Source organism: Gymnoscopelus microlampas (assembly GCF_963454915.1).
Source record: "Gymnoscopelus microlampas genome assembly, chromosome: 5".
Lineage (NCBI taxonomy): Eukaryota > Metazoa > Chordata > Actinopteri > Myctophiformes > Myctophidae > Gymnoscopelus > Gymnoscopelus microlampas.
Window position 1 is genome coordinate 29,308,432 of NC_139942.1, and position 20,077 is coordinate 29,328,508.

Sequence of the window (20,077 nt, forward strand, 5' to 3'; positions counted from 1 at the left end):
GTTTTAATTGGGATATGTCTATGATTTTCCTGTTGCATTGTTGGTAACCCTTTTAGAAAAGCAATATGCCACGCGAGGCCGTGGTTTAACGTGATTTTACAACAGCTAACCTAAGAACATAGCTGTTATCCAACAACAGCCTCTTGTGGTTTATTGCTCTAATTTGTAACTCTAGTCTGAGTGTGTACAGGTGGAACCGGACCTTTACAGTCTTTTTAGTTCCCTTTGTACTCTCTCAGAGTGAATTGAACACTGAGGATTCTACTGCACAGTGACGGTAACATAGTGCGTTGGTTCTCAAAATGGGGTCCGGGGACCCCCAGGGGTCCTTGAGGGAGTTCCAGGGAGTCCCCAGCTAAATGATAGATAGGAACCAAATTGACCCTTATCGGTCTGTAACTCTGAGTTACAGACCGCTAGTGTCCATTTGGTTCCATTTGTACACTCTCAGAGTTAAATTAACATTGATTTTACAATAGAAATTGGGGTCCCAGAGATAGAAATGCCATTAAATGGGAGTCCGTAGCCTAATGCATGTCAAACTGGGGGGTCCTTGAAATTAGAATGGTTGAAAACCACTGCTAGAGCCGTAAAATTATTCTCTTATGGGGTTCCTTGGCATATCTTTTCAAATGGATGTCCGCGGGCTAATAAGTGTCAATTTGGGGGTCCTTGACATGAACAAGTTTGAGAACCACAGACATAGTGAACACTGACCTCAGTGTCTGTCACTGTGTGCTTGTTGACGCTAGTGTCTTCTGCTGAAGTCAGTGTGGTCTGGCTATCTGCTGGTTCTGTGCAGCAGTCTGCAGAGGGCTTCCTCTTCTGCAGGGCAGGGCTGTTCTCTCTGCTACGAGGGCTCACCTTTGCACAGCCAACACAACACTAGGGCTGTCACCATTATGAAATTGCACGTCGACAATGAATTGTCATGCAAATAATTGCGATTAGCGATTTAATTGTGCTTGTGTCGTTGAACACCGGAACATTATGAATAAAAAATCCATTTCTGTTTGGCTTTTAGGCTTTGAAGTTCCACAGGGCAGATGACAAATAATCTAAATATAGCCTACAAAGAAATGACATATTTAATAACTTTATATTTTTAAAAGAAAACATTAATAGTGGAAATAAAATGACTGACTCGTGTTTATTACCCAGAGGATATTCATAAACAAGGCGCAGTGGGACCAGTAGTCTACACCACTACAATAATGAGACGGACTGATGCCACTTATGTATCTAAAATACATAAGTGGCTTTCACCGATTGGAAATACCTTGGCCTTGTTGTTGTTGTTTTTTTTATTTGTTGGTTTTGTTAATTGTGTTAGTATCTTGTCTGAACACAAAAAAAATATATATAAAAAATAAAATAAAATACCTTGGCCACAGAGGGGGAGTCTCGTCCATGGGTGGGGGTCAGTGGTGGGCTCGGGTGGTGGTTGCACGACTGGATGACAGCCGCCGCGGTTCGCACATGGTGAGGCATGATGGGAGAGGCTGGTCCCGCCAACCTGCCTTCAGCCCGTGTCCCAGAGGGCACGGGGCTGGCGAGAGGCGGCCTGACTGAGGATCGAGGTTGGGGCTTGGGGGAGTTTTGGGGAGTCAGGCTCCTGGTAAGACCCTGCTCTCGTTCCCAGGCCTCCAGGGGCTCCCCTGGGACTGGTCTGGCAGAGGTGGTGGACTCGGGGAGGTGGGGGTGGCTCTCTGACACATACCTGAAGAGGGGGTTTGAAAAGTGGAGAACAGAGATTGTGAGGATGGGATTTACTGTGTTTTTTTTTTACATTTGATTTTTTTTAATCTATACATTCACAAGCACCCTCAGCACTTGCTACTGCAGTGTGCTGCCGCGTGATGGTGGAGACCCTGCTTGCACTTGAGCAGGGTCAAAACAGCGGAACATGGCAGTAATTGGTCAGACTCAGCAACAATACACATGTATTAATAGCGCATCGCATTGCTCAAAATTTTCATGGAGTTTAAACTGTTTTAATTTTGACCTTTTTTATTGTGACCAATTTCATTGTGTGTCCAGACTGTCCACAGTTTCCTGAGCTGTGCAACACAAATCTTAAAATACTACAAAGATTTGCAGGAAACGAGTGTTGCATGGAGGCAGATATGTAGGAATAGTTTGTTTTTCCATTCTATATTATGGGTAAAAGCCACTAATGTTGGAATAACTGCCCACATTTATCCTTTCAGGCGGCTGAACTACCACCAGTTAATGATTTAATCAACATGTTTATATTCAATCATTTTGGAACCCATTTTAATGTTCCCAAGACTATGATATCACCATGACATGATGTCATGACTCATGTATGATGATGACTGCTACTAATAAACATGAACTAAACCAACAGTCGAGTGTGTGTGTGTGTGTGTGTGTGTGTGTGTGTGTGTGTGTGTGTGTGTGTGTGTGTGTGTGTGTGTGTGTGTGTGTGTGTGTGTGTGTTTACCTGCGGAGGCCACTGAGGGCCTCTGTGAGGGCTTTGACCCTCTTCAGCATGCTGTCCATCCTGTGAGGCTCCTCCTTGAGGAAACGCACAGCCTCCACCTCCACCCGCAACACCGAACGCATCTTCAGCTGTAACTCTGGAAACTCACCTGTAGAGGAGAAGGAGGGACGGCAAGAAGTAGGGATGGAAGGATTGGGGGGGGGGTATGGACGGGGTAGGGTGAAGGAGGGAGGGATAGATGTAGGAAAAGACAGGAATGCAATGAGGGGTGAGAAAGAGACCATTATGTAATGTGTAACATATTTTATACTGAATTGTAAAATAGAATTGACTGCATTTTATCCATTCCTCCCATGTATGTGAATGTGAAGGGAAGAATAGAGAAGAGCCTATTTCAGCAGAGTAAAGATATAGAGTAAATAAAAAGTAAACAATGCAAACACTGAAAATACAAAGACCACAGACTTTTGAGTGCAGCCAGGGCCTCGCCGACCCTCCTGAGATTGACGGCTCCCTCCTCCACATCCCTCAGGGTGACTGACGGCTGTGTAGGACTGGATGCAGACTCCCGTTTCAAATGCTCCACGTAGCCCTCCAACTCACTGAGAGAGAGAAAGGGAGACGGAGGGAGGGAGGGAGGGAGGGAGGGAGGGAGAGAGAGAGAAAGGGGGGTGAGGAAGCAAATACAGACAGAGAATTAAAGAGTGGGAAAGTATATTAACCATATGCACCCTCGCATCCCTATTCTGCATTCAGCATATCATAATGGGCCTGAGCTTGTAAATCAGCTATTTTTAGGGGGGGGAAAAACCCGGTCAACAGTGTATATAGGATTTAAGTGGTTAAGCAAGTAATGACTAATAGAGTTTGAGTGATATTTTATGTACTGTAATACCCTTTTATTAACATAAGATGGCAGCAGGCATTTTTAGGTGAACTGTCCTGTTAACGCTCTAATTTATTATACAGGCATAGACATAGAGGTGCCGTTTTGCTCAGAACAGTAATCTGCTATTTCTGCACTTTGCTTTTATGTTTTTAATTGCTTCCAGGGATTTCCTAATTATCTAAGCATTCATTTTTGCTTACTGCATCAGTCTGAAAACAATATCTTCTACAAACATGGAATGTTAACTTTTTCTAAGACACCCTTTCATCAGAGAGCAGCGAAATGGTATTAATATAATCTAGGTAGGATATGTGAGTAATACCTGAGGCTTACTGCATGTCATATCGCTGTGTTTTCCAAAGAGGTTGGCTCAGAACCCACATATGGATCGTGGGCAGATTAAAACGGGTCCCATACACATTTTTTAAGGAATCATAATAAAAGTATCCCAAAAACCAATGTGTTTTTGTGTAATGTAAGTGTCAGGCCGAAGTGTAGCGCGTTCGCGCGTCTTACTTGTAGAATAGCACAAATATTGGTTGATCAGTCTATTCAGTTAACTATAAATGAACTGTGGGTGAGGAGAAAAACTAATTTGAAAGTGTGAGTTTCCTAAAGAACGTAATTTGAAAGGTGCTGTTCCTTCTAGTCCTGAGGTAAGATGTGCCATTTGATCTGGTGCAGAAACTAAAACGGAGAACACATTTTATTGTGGTGAATTGTCACTGTGTTGATGACTGAAGTCTGTGTTTAGTGAGGCCAAAACATCAAAACAAGTAAGTTGAAGAACCAGCTCAGGGCTCACGGTATCCCTTCCAAGAATACTCGAGAGTATTGTGAGGTGCTGCGTTGACATAACACCAGGCAAACCAGTTTGACTATGTCTGTGTTTGAGTCTGAGAATTGTGTGTCTCTGTCTGTGTGTGCCTATGTGTTAGTGTGCAACCTTGGACACACACCTCAGGAGACATGTGTGGGCTGTATAAGCCTATACCCTACAGTATGCTTTGAACTTCCGCTCACTCTATTGTTGGTTCTCATGAATCAATTACTGTTGCTATTCTTGATAGTGTGTATACTATAATGTGTGTTACGGAATTTCATTTGAATACTTTAAAAATGTTTATTAGTTTTCATCAGTTCCAGTATTAAGTTTCACTTTCAGTATTTGTCAGGGGCAAGATTTAAGAAGTTCAGAATAGGTATTGGGTAATACAGTAGTAGTAACTCACAGTCATATGAACATCCAAACATCTCATATGCATCAGTACATCTTCATGCTTGTTGTGTTGATACATTTGAACAAATTGACCAAAAATAAAACCAAATATATTTTCTGTTAGATTTGTAAGTACAGTTTCAGTTAGCTATTTTCTTTTTTCCCTTTTTTTAAATTTTCATTTCAGTTAACTAAAATGTTGTGTCACCTGGAATTTCGTCATTTTATGGGCAAGGCCACTTGGCCTTTGGGGAATTCTTTGAGGGCACAAAGGCCAAATGCCAGGGCTGAAAGGCCACAAGGCCAAGTGTTTCAATACATAGTATTACCAACTGTGAACTATGTAAATAATAAAGCTGTTTATTTCACAAAATATATTGGTATATATAAAAATGTCTGATATTTGTAGAAACTACCTTGTTAAAACTCCACTTGGGGGGGGGGGGTAAGAATTCAATTCAGAATCTCAGAAAGACATTGGCATCTAAAAAGAAATAGTTCATTTTGCACTTTTAATATGTAAACACGAAACGCATGTGCCTTGCATGTTTACCTTAGTAAAGCCCAGAGGCAAATTTCCATGTCTGGATGACAAAGTTTCTCTTCTATTCAAATCAAACCTGACCTACTGCAGGGCAATATTTACTCACAAAATGAGTAATGGCCACAATATTTCTGTCAACGAATCAACGTTTTAACATAATAAGATGGCATCATGAGAAAGGTAACATCCAGGGAAAACAGAGGGACTGTGTTGAATCCCAAACCCCCACAGAGCCAAGCAGCAAGCAGCCACATGTCTTCTCTCTCCACACACACACACACACACACACACACACACACACACACACACACACACACACACACACACACACACACACACACACACACACACACACACAGTTTGAATATATGGGAAGGCAAGCGTGGGAAAGGATGGGGGGAAAAAAACTAAACAAAAAAGTCATCAACCAGAACATCCACACCAGCGGCTCCCAACCTGTGGGCCGGGGACCACTGGTGGGCCGTGAGGATATTGCAAGTGGGCCCCCAAATAATAAATAATTGGCAGAATGCTAAGCTTTTAATGATAACATTAGCAGTAATTAATAGAAAAACTTGGAAAAATGTGTTTTTAGCGATGCCAACGAATAAGAAGAAAGTATGTTGGTTCCATTGCTCCAAGCTGGAACACAATGGATTGATTGATCATTAAAATGCACACGGCCCACACATCTGACCCTTTAACAAGTTAAGTGGTCAGATGGGTGGGCCCTGAATGCTTAAGTTTCAAGATTTTCAAGTGGGCCCTGATCCAGAAACGTTAAGGACCCCCTAGCTGAGAGAGAGATGAAGGAGGGGACCCCTGGTCTAGAGAGTTTAAGTGGTTGAATGGCAGGCACGCGTAGCATATCCGCCATTTAGGTTAATCTGGATAGTTGCATGGCTGGTTTATATATTTTGCTCAATGATAATAAAACTCAGAAGCAAAGCGATTATAGATCACAACAAAAAACAAGCAAAAAATCAAGGTGACAAGTCAAGACTAATTGAGCTTCATAAGAGCTGATAGCATGTTGTTATAATACAGGATGTATTCAATGTCTTGGCCAAAGTCCATCATTTACAAGTAATTATGGTACATTTCCCCACCGGGGAATATCCAATGTTTCCAAATGTGGTTTAACACTGTTAACCTTATGTTATTTATGGCTGTATGGGAAAGGGATGTCTGGAGCTCTCTGCTGGAACCGACTCTGGATAATAGGTTGAAGATGGATGGATGGATGGTTGTAAAGGTGGTATGATATTCCTATTGTTACTAGTCATTTTAACCAGGGAAGTACTTATTTGTATTGTTCACATGAATGTGATTAAAACGTTCCAGTCACTATAGACGGGTTTCCTGTAAACATGAGAGGATGCTGCGCGCGCAAGAGAGGGGTGAGCCTATAGAGGGCGCTATTACCCGCAGCAGCTCTGGTCAAATGTCCATTCATAAAATAAATGGTCTTCACAGGTTTAATGAAAGTAGATTAAATTATGCAGTTTGTAATATCTTGTTTACTCAATAAAAATGATTTGTCGGAAGTTGGATCTGTTAGTCCTTTATTTGTATATAATAGCAGCATTATGCCTATTATGCCTATAATAGCAGCATTATGCCTATCTAACTCCCGAACACAACAACAGAGTGAATGGCGCTTCCGGGTTCGTTCTACCACTGGCAAGCGCAGATTGCGCATTCTGCTCTGTGATGACGTCGCGTGGAAACCCGTCTATACATGCACTGGTAAGCACTGGTAAGCCATAAATAATAAAAAATGTATTTACTGTGATTATGTGTGCTTTGGTGCATTTCTCATTAGAACCCAGAGAGGACTTCCGGTTATGCAGGGTGAGGAGTAGACGCGTCCTCTCTCTGCTCCCCCGCTTCATATCTTTACCTAAACAGAAATCCCACTACCTTCCTCATAAATGGTATGGTTTGAATTAAAAAAGTTTGCGTTTAAGTCTTGACATCAGAAAATGATCACTAGGGCTTCTGCTCACGTCAAAAAAGACACTATTTTGATGGAAGCCGGTACCGCCACCGCCGCTAACGACATTAACATGGAGGCCCTGACTAGCCTACTAGAAGAACACAGGACGGCTCTTTCGACCGACTTTAAAACGAGCATCGCGACGCTGGAATCTAAAATTGACCTTATACACACCACTATAACTGATCATGGCCAGCGTATTACTTCATTAGAGTCTAATGCAGATTCTGTCAGTGATCGTATAGTTTCCTTGGAGGCCGCTAGCAACGCTAAGCTGCGTGCTAAAGCCTCGGATATCGAGTCGAGAGGTCGCCGCTGGAATGCACGTATAGTCGGGGTAAAAGAATCGGTTGAGGCTGGGACCAGGCCCACTACCTTCTTCTCCACCTTCCTGTTCGAACTTCTGGGGGACGAGGTTCTGCCTGAACCACCCGAGCTGGATTTAGCTCACAGATCGCTAAAGGCTAAACCGGGTGCTAACGACAAGCCGAGGCATGTCATCGTCCGTTTCCACAACCTTCCGATCAAGGAGAAAGTTATTCGGGAGGCACGCAAGCGGAGGAACATGCAGTACGAGGGTCAAAGAATCGCCATCCATGAAGATTATCCCCAGGATGTTGTGGAGCAGCGCGCCAAGTACGGTGATGTGATGGCCGAATTGTACAAGCTTGGCTGTCGGCCTGCTCTCCACCACCCGTCCAAGTTGATGATCGCTAACGAAAATGGCGGAGCTAAGGTCCATTTGGCGTCCGTTGAAGAGGCCGAAAAGTACATCACATCTAAACGCAAGTAATGGGTGCTTCGCTTATGACTTGATCTGTTCAGATTTGGATTTGATAACTGTATTTGGCCTGGCAGATGTACTGTTTTTGCGTGGATTTGTTTAGCTGTTAGCTTGCTAGCCTAGCCGTTGTGGAAGGCTAGTTTAGCCGTTGGCTGGCTAGCTACGGCTGAACACTGATTAACACTGCCGGGCTGAAGATGCGCTCTTTTTTCCTCTCTTTTTCATCTGGACAGTATTTTTTCGTGACTCTCAATCTGATTACTCTATCGCTTGATGTTGAACCGATTCGATTTCTATTTTTATTTTTTGCTCTTTTTGGACATGGACATAATAGCCCGGACTGGTAGGGCTGTTAGCTGGCTGGCTGGGCGTTTGCCTGGTTAGCCACAGCTCAGCTGGGACGGCAGCACTGTTTTGATGCAACGCCTTTCTTTTTCTCTCTTTTTTTTTTGACATCTGCTCATCTCCTCTCCCTACCTCCCCCCCTCCCTTTTATTTTTATTTTTGTTGTAAATGGTGCGTCAGGCCGCTACTACATTGAGATAATATATACATTTAAGGTGCATTTCATGGACATGGTAATTGTATTTAGCTTGACTGTTGTATTGTTACGTGAACTAACCCGGCTGTGACTGATTGACTAGTCTTGACGCTATCTAACTTAGGATGTGATGACGGTCCGTTCTGTTATAAATGCATTTTAGTTTCAACTCGTCATTTTTGTTATAATCTTTAATATGTGTGTTTTTGAATGAAAATTTGCTTCTCTGGCCAATTTAGTTTTTATATAGCAGCCGACTTTCCTTATGTCTTCTCTCTTTTTTTTTTCTTGTACATCAGACTAATAATATCTCCTTAGGAGTGTTAACTGCGTAGCTTACTCATCCTGGGGCCAATCATTTATTTAATTGACTACTATTACAGACGCTCTCCTTTTTTCTTTTCTTCTTTTCTTCCTCTTTGTTATTGTTTGATGGCATGATTTTGTTTGGCACACTATTAGGCCTGTTGGACATGTTTTACTAATTTATGGTTTGCCTTTATGTGAAATCCACGGGCCAGTGTGCTTGTTTGTGATGCAGAGGAGTACTAATCAGGCTTATTTGGACCTGCTTTATTTTTTGTTTGGCTTTGTATGTTTTTGATTACATGTCTGTTATATTTATGTTTGTACTTTTCTTATTTTCCTTATAAATAGTCAGCTGGGTTAATGTTTATGATAACTTAAGTCAATATGCCTTCTTATATGGGCTTTTCTTATCTAGTTTTGAACCTCAACATAATGGTTGTAATATGGCCTTGATGCAGCAGTTACCATAATGTCGGACCTCTGTAATTGAAACACCTTTAATGTCAATTTGATCTTTAATAGACTTTAAGACGGCCAATTGTTTTTTTTTTCGTAAGGGGGGCGGCGGATGGGGAGTGGGTGGAATGGGGAATTTAGAGCTATTTTGTTTTACTTGGTTTTTAAGGTTTTATTGTGAAGGTTTTGTTGTCATTGCTCTTTATATGCACTTTATTTATGTTGGGATGGGTGTTTTGGGTGTGCATATGCTGTCCCGAGCTTTCTCTCCCTTATATTTTTCACTATGAAGGCTATAACTTTAAGTGACCTTGGGGTAGTCTTGTATTTTTGGGAAAACAAGTATGAATGACACTCTCGTTTACATGATTTTTTCCAAAATGGTTTTGTAAAAGCTTATTTGTAGTTTTTCTCTATATGTGTATCTTACCCCATTATGATTATGATTATTATTATGAAGCTTAAACCTAAGTGTCAAAAAAAAAAAAAAAAAAAAAAATCATTGAAATTATTATTATTATTATTATTTTTTTTTTACCTGGGCTTTTACTACAGGTTATATTTGTAGGATATTTTGATACTACCTTACAGGTGAGGTTCGCTCGGGATGGGGTGTGTACGCTGTATTATGCCTGATTTTGTTTTTCTAACGTGGAATGTATTTTGTTATGGCCTGTTTGTTGGTGATGTTATAACATTGATATTCAGATTATGCCAGCTTTAAGGGTCCATAATTGCGCTTAACTCATATACTGCCTAGAACGACTAAAACGACTTCTGTCCATAAGCCATGCCTGCCAAGAACGACTAAAACGACTTTTTTAAAAAATTAAAAAATTAAAAATATATATATTTTTTTTTTTTAGATTTTTTTTTTTTTTTTTGACCCAAAGACCAAGGAGATATGATTTTTCGAAGATATAGACTCCCACTTCCTTGTTAACTTAAAACTTAAAAATTCTGTGTCTCGGCTCCTGAGTACTTTTTTTTTTCAATGAAAAATATGGCAGTGTTCAAACGCGGCCAGAATAATTCTGGCAGTGAATGAGTTAAGATGTGTGCTGAGTGAATATGGAAGGGTGATATACATGTTCTCATTTTTATTTCGTTTTTGGTTGTAAACCTTTTCTCACTCAGTGGTTTGTAGGAGGGTGGGTTATGGGGTTATTGATTACTGTTCAAGATAGGGGGAACGGAAGTTTTTTGGGACTGACTAATGTCAGGACTGTTTGTATCCATGGTGATACCTGTATCCATGGTGATACCTGAGTTAATGCTCCCATTGGGACATTTTTTGTGTTTTTGTTTTATGTGTTGTGTTTGTTTTGTTGTTCGTCTGTCAGTGGTGTGTGTGAGTACCCTCTCCCCCCTTCCCTCCCTCCTTCCCCTCCCTCCTCTACCCAGCCGCCAGTACAGCCGGTGCAGCCTATACAACAGGAAAGTCAATGCCTATGAACGGTAGAAATATCCATTTTATTTCTTGGAACGTTAAGGGGATGAACATTCCCACTAAGTCTGGTAGGGTAATTTCACATTTACAGCAATTAAAAGGAGACGTTTGTTTTTTACAAGAGACACACCTCCGTACTGCAGAGGTATCACGCATTAAAAAGCCGTGGATGGGTCACTTGTTTCACTCGAGGTACTCCGAGAGGTCTAGAGGAGCAGCTATAATTATACATCGGGATGTTGCGTTTGAACTAAATACTACTGTGTCTGATCCAAATGGCAGGTACGTTATAGTTTCGGGTAAATTGTAGAACGCTCCGGTAGTTTTGGCTTCGCTATACGCTCCTACTTGGGATGACGATAAATTTATTTCAAAATTCTTCTCCTCAATACCAAATCTCAATGATCATCAAATAATCATTGGTGGCGACTTTAACCTGGTTCAAAGCTTGGATCTGGATAGATCATCTACTAACCAATCGGCGTTATCCAAATCGGCAAAAATTTTAAAATTTCATACTGACAAACTGGGCTTGGAGGATCCTTGGAGGGCCAGATTTCCTTCTAATAAAGTATTCTCTTTCTTTTCACATGTCCATCATACTTACTCTTGCATAGATTTCTTTCTACTCGATAACAAATTGTTGCATAACGTTGTCTCATGCGATTACCATAGTATAGTTATCTCCGACCATGCCCCAACCTCGGTAGTTGTTAATTTTCCACTTGGCAGTCCACCCTCCAAATTTTGGAGATTCAGTCCTCAATTGTTATCTGAACCCACTTTTAAAGATTTTCTTACATCACAAATACATATTTTCTTTGAGATTAATGATACCCCGAATATTAGGAGCGATATACTTTGGGAATCGTTTAAGGCTTATCTTCGTGGACAGATTATTTCTTTTGTCTCCTACATCAGGAAAACGGAGCAATCTAAGTTGATTAAGATAGCAGCTGATATACGAGATTTGGACAATCAATATTCAGTTAATCCCTCCGCCACTCTATATACAAAGCGTTTGCAGCTTCAGTCCGAATACGATTTATTATCAACCAGCAAAGTCGAGAGACAGCTTTTGCAGTCCAGGCAGCGTTTTTTCGAGCAGGGGGATAAGGCAGGTAAATTGCTCGCTTATCAGGCGAGAGTAGCTAGTGCCTCTAGACTGGTACCAAGAATAAAATCAACCACGGGAGAGATTGTGACAGACCCTACAGCAATTAGTGATGTCTTTTCAAATTACTACTCTGGTCTATATTCCTCAGAGTCCAACATACAAGACTGGAACGGGCCCAATCCATTAGATACCTTAACATATCCCCAAATTGAGAAGGACCATGTTGCCGGCCTTGGAGCCCCACTAACTCTCCTTGAGGTCACGGAGGCAATTAAATCTTTACAAAGTGGCAAGTCACCTGGACCTGATGGTTACACCACAGAGTTTTTTAAAACATTTGTTGAAATTTTGGCTCCAGTCCTGGTACGAGTATTCAATGATGCCTTCCAGAAGGGCCAGCTCCCACCAACTTTGTCGGAAGCTTCAATATCTCTGCTGTTAAAGAAGGATAAGGATCCGCTCCTATGTGGTAGCTATAGGCCGATATCCCTTTTAAACGTAGACTTTAAGATTATGGCCAAGGCTCTATCAAGTCGTCTTCAACTGGTGATGCCTGGCCTCATTGATCCTGATCAAACTGGTTTTATTTTGGGAAGACATTCTTTTTTTAATACTCGAAGATTGTTTAATATCATTTACTCCCCCGCTACCATTTCCCCTGAAATAGTTCTCTCGCTAGATGCGGAGAAAGCGTTTGACAGGGTGGAATGGGGATACTTGTTCCACATACTTAACAAATTTGGCTTTAGTTCTGATTTTGTCAAATGGGTTCAACTTTTGTATGCATCTCCAGTGGCTTCAGTTAATGTTAATGGAGTGAAGTCTGGTCAGTTCACTCTCTCCCGTGGGAATAGACAAGGTTGCCCTTTGTCTCCATCGTTGTTTGCACTCGCCATCGAGCCGCTAGCCATATGGCTACGCAGTGAGGAGGGGTTTAAGGGGATTTCCCGCTTTGGGTTCACGCATAAGCTCTCTCTGTACGCCGACGACCTGTTGCTGTATATTTCCGATCCTGCATCTTCTCTCCCTGTTATCTTGCGCATCATAGAGCAGTTTAAAATACTCTCGGGCTATAAACTTAACCTTCAGAAAAGCGAATACTTTACGGTTAACGCTATTGCTGATGAACTTCCTCAATCCCTCTTCCCCTTTAGGAAAGTTACTGATGGATTTAAATATCTGGGTATCCACGTTACAAAAGTATTTACAGAACTTTTCTCCAGGAACATTGGCCCACTAGTGGACCGCTGCAAAGAAGACTTAGCTCGATGGTCCTCCCTGCCTCTCTCTTTACTGGGACGAGTTAATTTGATTAAAATGGTGGTACTGCCCCGGTTTTTATATCCCTTTCAACAAATTCCGATATTCATAACTAAAGCTTTTTTCACTAAACTCGATCAGATTATGAATTCCTTTTTGTGGTGTAATAAGAGGGCACGTATCAGGGGAGCAGTTCTTCAACTCTCTAAATCCGAGGGCGGATTAGCATTACCTAACATTCGTCGTTACTACTGGGCGTCAAACATTAGCAAAATTCTCTTTTGGAATACTAACTTAGCAGCAGGCACTCAACCCCGATGGGCACAGATGGAGGCCTCCTCCTCAGATATCTCGCTTTGGTCAGTGGTCTGTTCTCAGCTGCCAATCCCAGTTAAAAAACAAGTTTTTCGCAACCCATTGGTGTCAGATACCCTCAAAATCTGGTCTCAGTTCAGAAAACAGTTTGGTCTTCATGTGTCCTCGGGTTTGGCACCAGTGTATCGTAATCATCATTTTCTCCCGTCATGCTCGGATCCCGTATTCCGAATCTGGTCAAGTAAGGGCCTATGCTCTATTAACGACCTTTATGTTAAGGGTATATTCTCCTCTTTTGCAGATTTGTCTGTTAAATTCAAGCTCCCTAATTCCCACTTGTTTCGTTTTTTCCAAATCAGACACTTTGTTAAAAATAAATTCCCCCAGTTTCCAAACCGCCCACCGGATTCTATGATTGATTCCTTTCTATCACTTGGAACTGGGATACGGAGGCTCACCTCTATTATATACGATATTATTTCTATTCTTAACCCTACCCGTCTAGACTCCTTAAGAGCTGCATGGGATCATGACCTCGGGATCACTTTGTTAGACAATCAATGGGATGAAATGCTGGATTTGGTGCATACATCATCCATATGTGCTAGGCACAAACTGTTGCAATGCAAGATTTTGCATCGAGTCCATTTTACAAACGCAAAATTAGCCAGGATTTATCCCGAGAGATCTGACGCATGTAATAGGTGCAAACAATCTCCTGCTGACTACATACACATGTTCTGGTCTTGTCCCAAGCTGTCAGGATTTTGGGCTGCAGTATTTGATACCTTGAGCAGCGCTTTGGGTGAACCAATCGACCCTGACCCTCTTACCGCCCTTTTTGGTCTCAATTCTACTCCTAATAAATCATTATGGCGAGTCATCGCATTTACAACCTTGCTAGCCAGAAGGTTGATTCTCCTTAAATGGATACATCCGTCCCCTCCCACTCATAATAGGTGGATCCATGAAATCCTGTATTGTATTAAACTTGAGAAAATCAGGTTCTCCCTTGGCGGCTCGTTAAAGTCTTTTCATAAAACGTGGCAATCACTATTGGACCATATTGGCACCCTGGTTGTTGAAGTAGAAGTACTCAATAATTAACTTTGGGTAGACCCCCCCCCCCCCCCCCCCCCCCCTTTTTCCCCTCCCTTCCCTCCCCCCCCTCTCCTCCCCGACCATGTCAACTTCCCCTCCCCTTCCTTGTCCTGGATTGAATGTGAGATGCGCGTGTTGTTTTTTGTGTTTTCTATGATTTCTTGTTCTCATTTGTCTTGCTTTTTGTTCTCTGTTGTTATGTTTACTTTTCTTGTATGTATCAAAAAATTGCAGACCCCTTTTGTTGACACTATCATCCATTCACTGTCTTTGTTTTTCTGCCTAAAATCAATAAAAGAGATTTGTAAAAAAAAAAAAAAAAAGAACCCAGAGATATGACTTTCAATTCTATATTTTACTACTTTACATAAAAACGGGTGCGGGACCCAAAATGGGTCATGATGACCCTATGTTCCGGTTAACACTCCCCCACCTTCCTCTCCTTCCACAGTGCTGTCTGTCTACATGATCCTCTACAGGGAAAGACATGTGAAGCCTATTAGGATCCACTTACATGGACGTAACGTACATGCTGACAAGACACGTGCTGGCAGGCAGCCAGCACCATGCTAAGCCTTGCTGGTGTAATGTGCTGTACTGTCCTGTGGAGGCGCTAAGTACAACCACACAATACCATTATACCAGTGTTTCTCAACCATTTCAATTTTAAAGACCCCCAGTTTGATAAGCATTACAACACGGACCCCCATTTAAGTTTTTTTTTAACCCATTAAGACCTGAGGCCGATCCTACAAATGCCTTCTAAATCAGTAGTACTCAAACTTTTTTGTAATTCAAAATTGTTCAACACTTTTCAAACACTTTCGAGATGTGAGCTTGTACATCTGCTGTTTTTGAATAGCCAACGCTAAAATCTAAAATGACACAAAATGCTCTCCCGTTTTTTTCCCCGGTTTTAATATGTCTGGGTCCTGGGTCTCACAACAAAAATGTGTACACTCTCTATGTTACAGACCCGTAAGGGTCCGTTTGGACCCCTGGTGGTCCCCGGACCCCATGCTGAGAACCAGTGCCAGATATAACATGCTGCACAGTGAGAGCTAATTGAAATCCGCTCAACATTGGTTCATTATAAAAAGCAAATTGCATTACTTGGTTAACTGGTTAGCTGTCTTAAACATGCAGTGAGCAAGCAGGGTTTTTTCTTTTTTTTTTACGTTTTCATGTCACAGACCCCGAGTCTGACTTTCATTAGCCCCCGTTTCAACTGATTCTGACCTAGGGACAGAATCATTTATTTTAAATTAATATCATTAAATTAAATGGCCAAAATGTCATATTCGTACATGAGAAACAGATTCATAGAGGTGAAATTGAAACATATTATGCAAGGAAACAAATCATGAACAATCAAAAAACTCTGTGGTGTGTGTGTGTGTGTGTGCGTGCGTGCGTGTGTGCGTGCGTGCGTGCGTGCGTGCGTGCGTGCGTGCGTGCGTGCGTGCGTGCGTGCGTGCGTGCGCGCGCGCGTGCGTTTGTGTGTGTGTGTGTGGATATTGAAACCTGACAGCCAGAATAGCCACTCATAAATCTTTTTGTATTGTAATAATTTAAGTGTATTTAATTATAGTGAAACTATAAGTACTCTTTGAAAACCACTGGAACGCGCCTACTTTTCAAAAAGCGTTCAGACACTGCATAAAATAACGCCGTAATTATTCCTGACAACCTGTGTACATTATTAAACAGCTGTACACGCTATTAAACAGCTGTACACGCTATAGATCACTATAGTTTAGGAAACATCTGCTCTCAACTACAAAACCGATTGGATAATCCATTTGTAAGCTCCAACGCAGTTGTACAAATACATTAGTGTTTGTTTTTAATGAATTCATTATCCGATCAAGCACATCATGTATACCCAGCAATGCATCATGCTGTTTATGTACTCTTCGTGCATGTCTTAGAGCCGATGTGCTTGACTCGCGTGGCAGCCTTCAAATTCCATGTACAATAAATGATGTAATTAAATCGTGTAGTACAAGACTGATGATTTAATGATCACAACTTCCCATTCTGTAGTGCTGGATGAATGCCAGGCTTCCTTCGTGAGGAGTCCAACCCCCTTTCAGTAGTCAGCGTGTAACGGTCTAGCGTGATCTCTCCTGAAACCCCAATCACTTGAAATCACATCGGCCTCCCATTGCCCTCCATCTAACGACTCTAATTATAATATCATCATATTAACTCTATGCCGTAAGACGCTGCCTCGCTAGTTTAACTTCATTACCGTGTCAAACCATTTACCGCTTGGATTGAACTCAAAGTGTGTGAGTGCCGAAAAGGCTAAATCGTTATTTTGATCATTATGCAAAGACGGTTGGCTGTAATATTATTCTTACGGTTTTTGTCTTGTATGGAGAGAGATGGTAGACAGAGAGGGGAAACCACGTCAAGCCTAGGTTGTACTGTATGTACACTTCAATGTCATTGTAGTATCTCCTATCTGCACTCCAAATGTAAACGAAAATAATCCCTATACCACCTAAAGACCAAATCAGAATGTTCGTAAACAAACGGGTTGGGGTAGGGGTGGATATGCCGCATCTGTCCTATATACAGTGCACACGGACAGCGCATTGTCCGCATTTATAGGTTTATAACGTGTCCAATCTGCCGTAAAATCTTACTTCATACCAGGAATTGAAAGAAAATTAGATGCCTGCACACAGCCAGAGGTGCTTATATAATTTTAAACAATCGTGTTAAATGTCATGGATTATACGGCCCCAGTGTGGCACTGCTAACTTTATACTCCCCGAAGAACAATTGTGATTGTGGTGACATCATAATGATTCGGTCTAATATCACTGGAGATATTCGGGTGATAGAACTGTCAATATGAAGGCAAATAATGTATGATCAAAATGCCAACTCTTAGATTCCATTCAAACATATATAAAATTATACAATCAGTCCTTCACGCTACCTTCTTCCAGGCAAGTGTGGTACGTGTACTTCCTACCAGCTGATGGTGTTCTGTTTATGTTTTGAGTTACAGCATTCTAACCACTGATAGCCCTATTGTGGCCATATAATTATAGGCAAAAACGCAGTAAGAAAAAAGCCAATCTATACGCTCACAAAGCATTGCAATGTGACACGTTGTGCTTGCAGATTGGCTATCTTAAGTATAAAATAGGGCTTAGGTAATCAATGCAAATTTCCATCCTTGAAGACACTACTGTCAGGGGTCAAGCTGAAACGTCCTTGTACAGGGTATGCATCATACTTGGTAATACCGTGACTGTGAGCGTTGTGTACCTGAGCTGTGAGAGTACTCTCTCCTGCAGGTTCAGGTAGTGGAGTCTCTCCTGGTCCATCTGTACTCTGTGTCTGTGTGCGGTCTGCTCACAATGAGCCAGCCTCTCACACATCAGCGCTGACAGCTCCCGTCCCGCCATCTGAAACATGGAGCTCATACTCTCCCGGTACTCCACCTGGGATCAAATATTAGCATTAAGTTTTCCTTTCTTTTAACCCATTAAGACCTGAGGCTGATTCTAAAAATGTCTTCTAAATCCTAACAGTTTTCGGAAAAACTCATGCTGCTACTACTGGTTTTCATTGCATTGCATTCCTGTACCTGTAAGTTTCTGAGCTGGCTGAGTTGCAGTCGCAGGTCAAACACGTTGGTCTTGGCCACGGTTAACCTCTGATGCATCCCTGTGCCGGGGGCGGGGCCTGCGATAGCCAATGGAGCAGGACTGTAGCCGTCGATCAGAGGACCCGGGTTCTGAGCGGATCTGGCCCCTGAAAATTATAATGCATTTGTGACTGAGTTCTTGAAAAACAAAAGTTGTCAAGAAAAAGTTGTTTGTGACGGACTCATCACCTACAGGACCCTTTTCAAACAGAAAGGTTGATCAATGGTGGCTATTTAAACTTCTTCAGCTGTACAATACAGTAATAACTAATGATAATATCAACAATATAAATAATACCGTACATTTAAGGGTCAGAGGTTTAATGGATTCAATTCTACTGCATAATCATTAGGTTCAAAACGTGTTGGCACAGCTTATTTAATGTGTAGAATAGGTGTGTAGGATAGTGACTGAGTCAACTAATTCAAATATATATATTTTTTTCTAATTCAAATATTAATTCTCAATTCATTCCTTTAATTTGATTTAAGATTTGATCTGGGTAAATGAGGTTGTTGTTGTACTGTTTTATTGGATCTTGTTTAGTCGATACACTTTTTGTATTAGCTCATGCTCATTTGATTTTGCTATTTTGTCTCATCTGTTTAAGAAAGTAGGTAGCTGATATATAGCACTTTTACCATAGCGCTAGGTATACTCTTGGTTGCTTGTTTTTGCAGGAAATGCACTTAAGACTTCTGGTGATTAGTAGTTTCGTTCCCTACCTATGTTGAATGCACTTATTGTAAGTCGTTTGGATAAAAGCGTCTGCTAAATGACTGTAATGTAATGTAATGTAATGTTGTGAGGTTAAATGAAAGTGTTTCTCACCTGGTCCGTTGTTGAGGAGGCTTTTCCCATCACTCTCACTGAAAACACAATTGTAGTTACTAAAACACACCTGAGTGAAACTTCGCTTGGGTGAGTGTTGGTACTCTCCCTAAAACCAAGAGATATTATTTGAACAGAACCAAATGAAAGATTTCAGACAGCTGATATGAGTGTGTTTAAACGCACATTAATAATTCTCAATTGTTAGCATATTCCTTTCAAGACAATATTTCAGTTATAGAATTGGTCATCTAATGGTCATTAATCTCATTTTAGTGTAATCAAATGAACACAGTTACATTTATGATTCATACTTTCATTTAATTACACATATTTATTAAAATAATAATCATCATCAAAGTCAAATCTAACCATGTACAAAGGCTGCTAACTGAATGCTTGTCATAACCTGATTACTAGCTGTAATCTGATTATTCACCTGCATATTGTGTCAAGCTCTGTGTAAGACGCTGCCAACGGTGTGAAACTAAATATTAAGGTGGAGTTTTTACAGTTTGTATACGGAATGCCAGATTGTTGACAAACCGATATGCTATATTCACAGAGATGGTACCCACCTGACAATATCCTTGATGCCAGGAATATTTGTCCCTATAGCCAGCGCGTGTTGCACCAGCCCAGTTAGACTGGCTATCTGTTGCTCCATCGTTTTAATCCTCTCACTGAAAAATAGAAACAAAATAATAATAATTAATAACACTTTGGTCCCCACTGCTTTGGGTTATTTTTGCTGCTGTATGTTTGTTTATGTATGAAATGGGACCTGAATGAGTTAATAAAAAAAAAAATCATATTCAATTGAGTATGATAGGACTATGTCATGCCAAATTACATGTGCATCATGTGAAATGTCTCTCAACTTGGGAATTACACATACACGTACACTGCATATGTACGGTATGTACACATGTGCATCCTTGTAAAAGAATTACAAGAGTATCGTCAGTGTATTGTCAGCATGGCACCTAACCGCTGTAGCAATGCATGACAGGTGATTGTAACCAGACTGTCTGTGAACAAAACAACTCAAAAACACATGGGACTCATTAAACAAGTTGGGAATGATCAGTATTATGTAAAGAAATTAACTTTTGGGTTGAAAA

At 41.2% G+C, this 20,077-nt stretch overlaps 1 protein-coding gene across 5 annotated transcripts in view; it reads right to left on the reverse strand.

The window, feature by feature from the left end:
• The window catches only part of LOC311044783 (sickle tail protein homolog), a 90,003-nt gene that overhangs the window by 15,131 nt on the left and 54,795 nt on the right, over positions 1-20,077 (reverse strand). For 4 of the 5 annotated variants that reach the window (XM_084056576.1, XM_084056575.1, XM_084056578.1 and 1 more), the window contains 8 exons: positions 19,532-19,636; positions 18,954-18,991; positions 18,062-18,228; positions 17,740-17,915; positions 2,933-3,069; positions 2,468-2,615; positions 1,384-1,720; positions 718-864 (listed from right to left, as the gene is read on the reverse strand). In XM_084056576.1, the coding sequence (XP_083912702.1) occupies positions 718-864; positions 1,384-1,720; positions 2,468-2,615; positions 2,933-3,069; positions 17,740-17,915; positions 18,062-18,228; positions 18,954-18,991; positions 19,532-19,636 (1,255 nt within the window). The remainder of the gene's footprint in view (positions 1-717; positions 865-1,383; positions 1,721-2,467; positions 2,616-2,932; positions 3,070-17,739; positions 17,916-18,061; positions 18,229-18,953; positions 18,992-19,531; positions 19,637-20,077) is intronic. The other variant, XM_084056577.1, reaches the window with a different exon arrangement.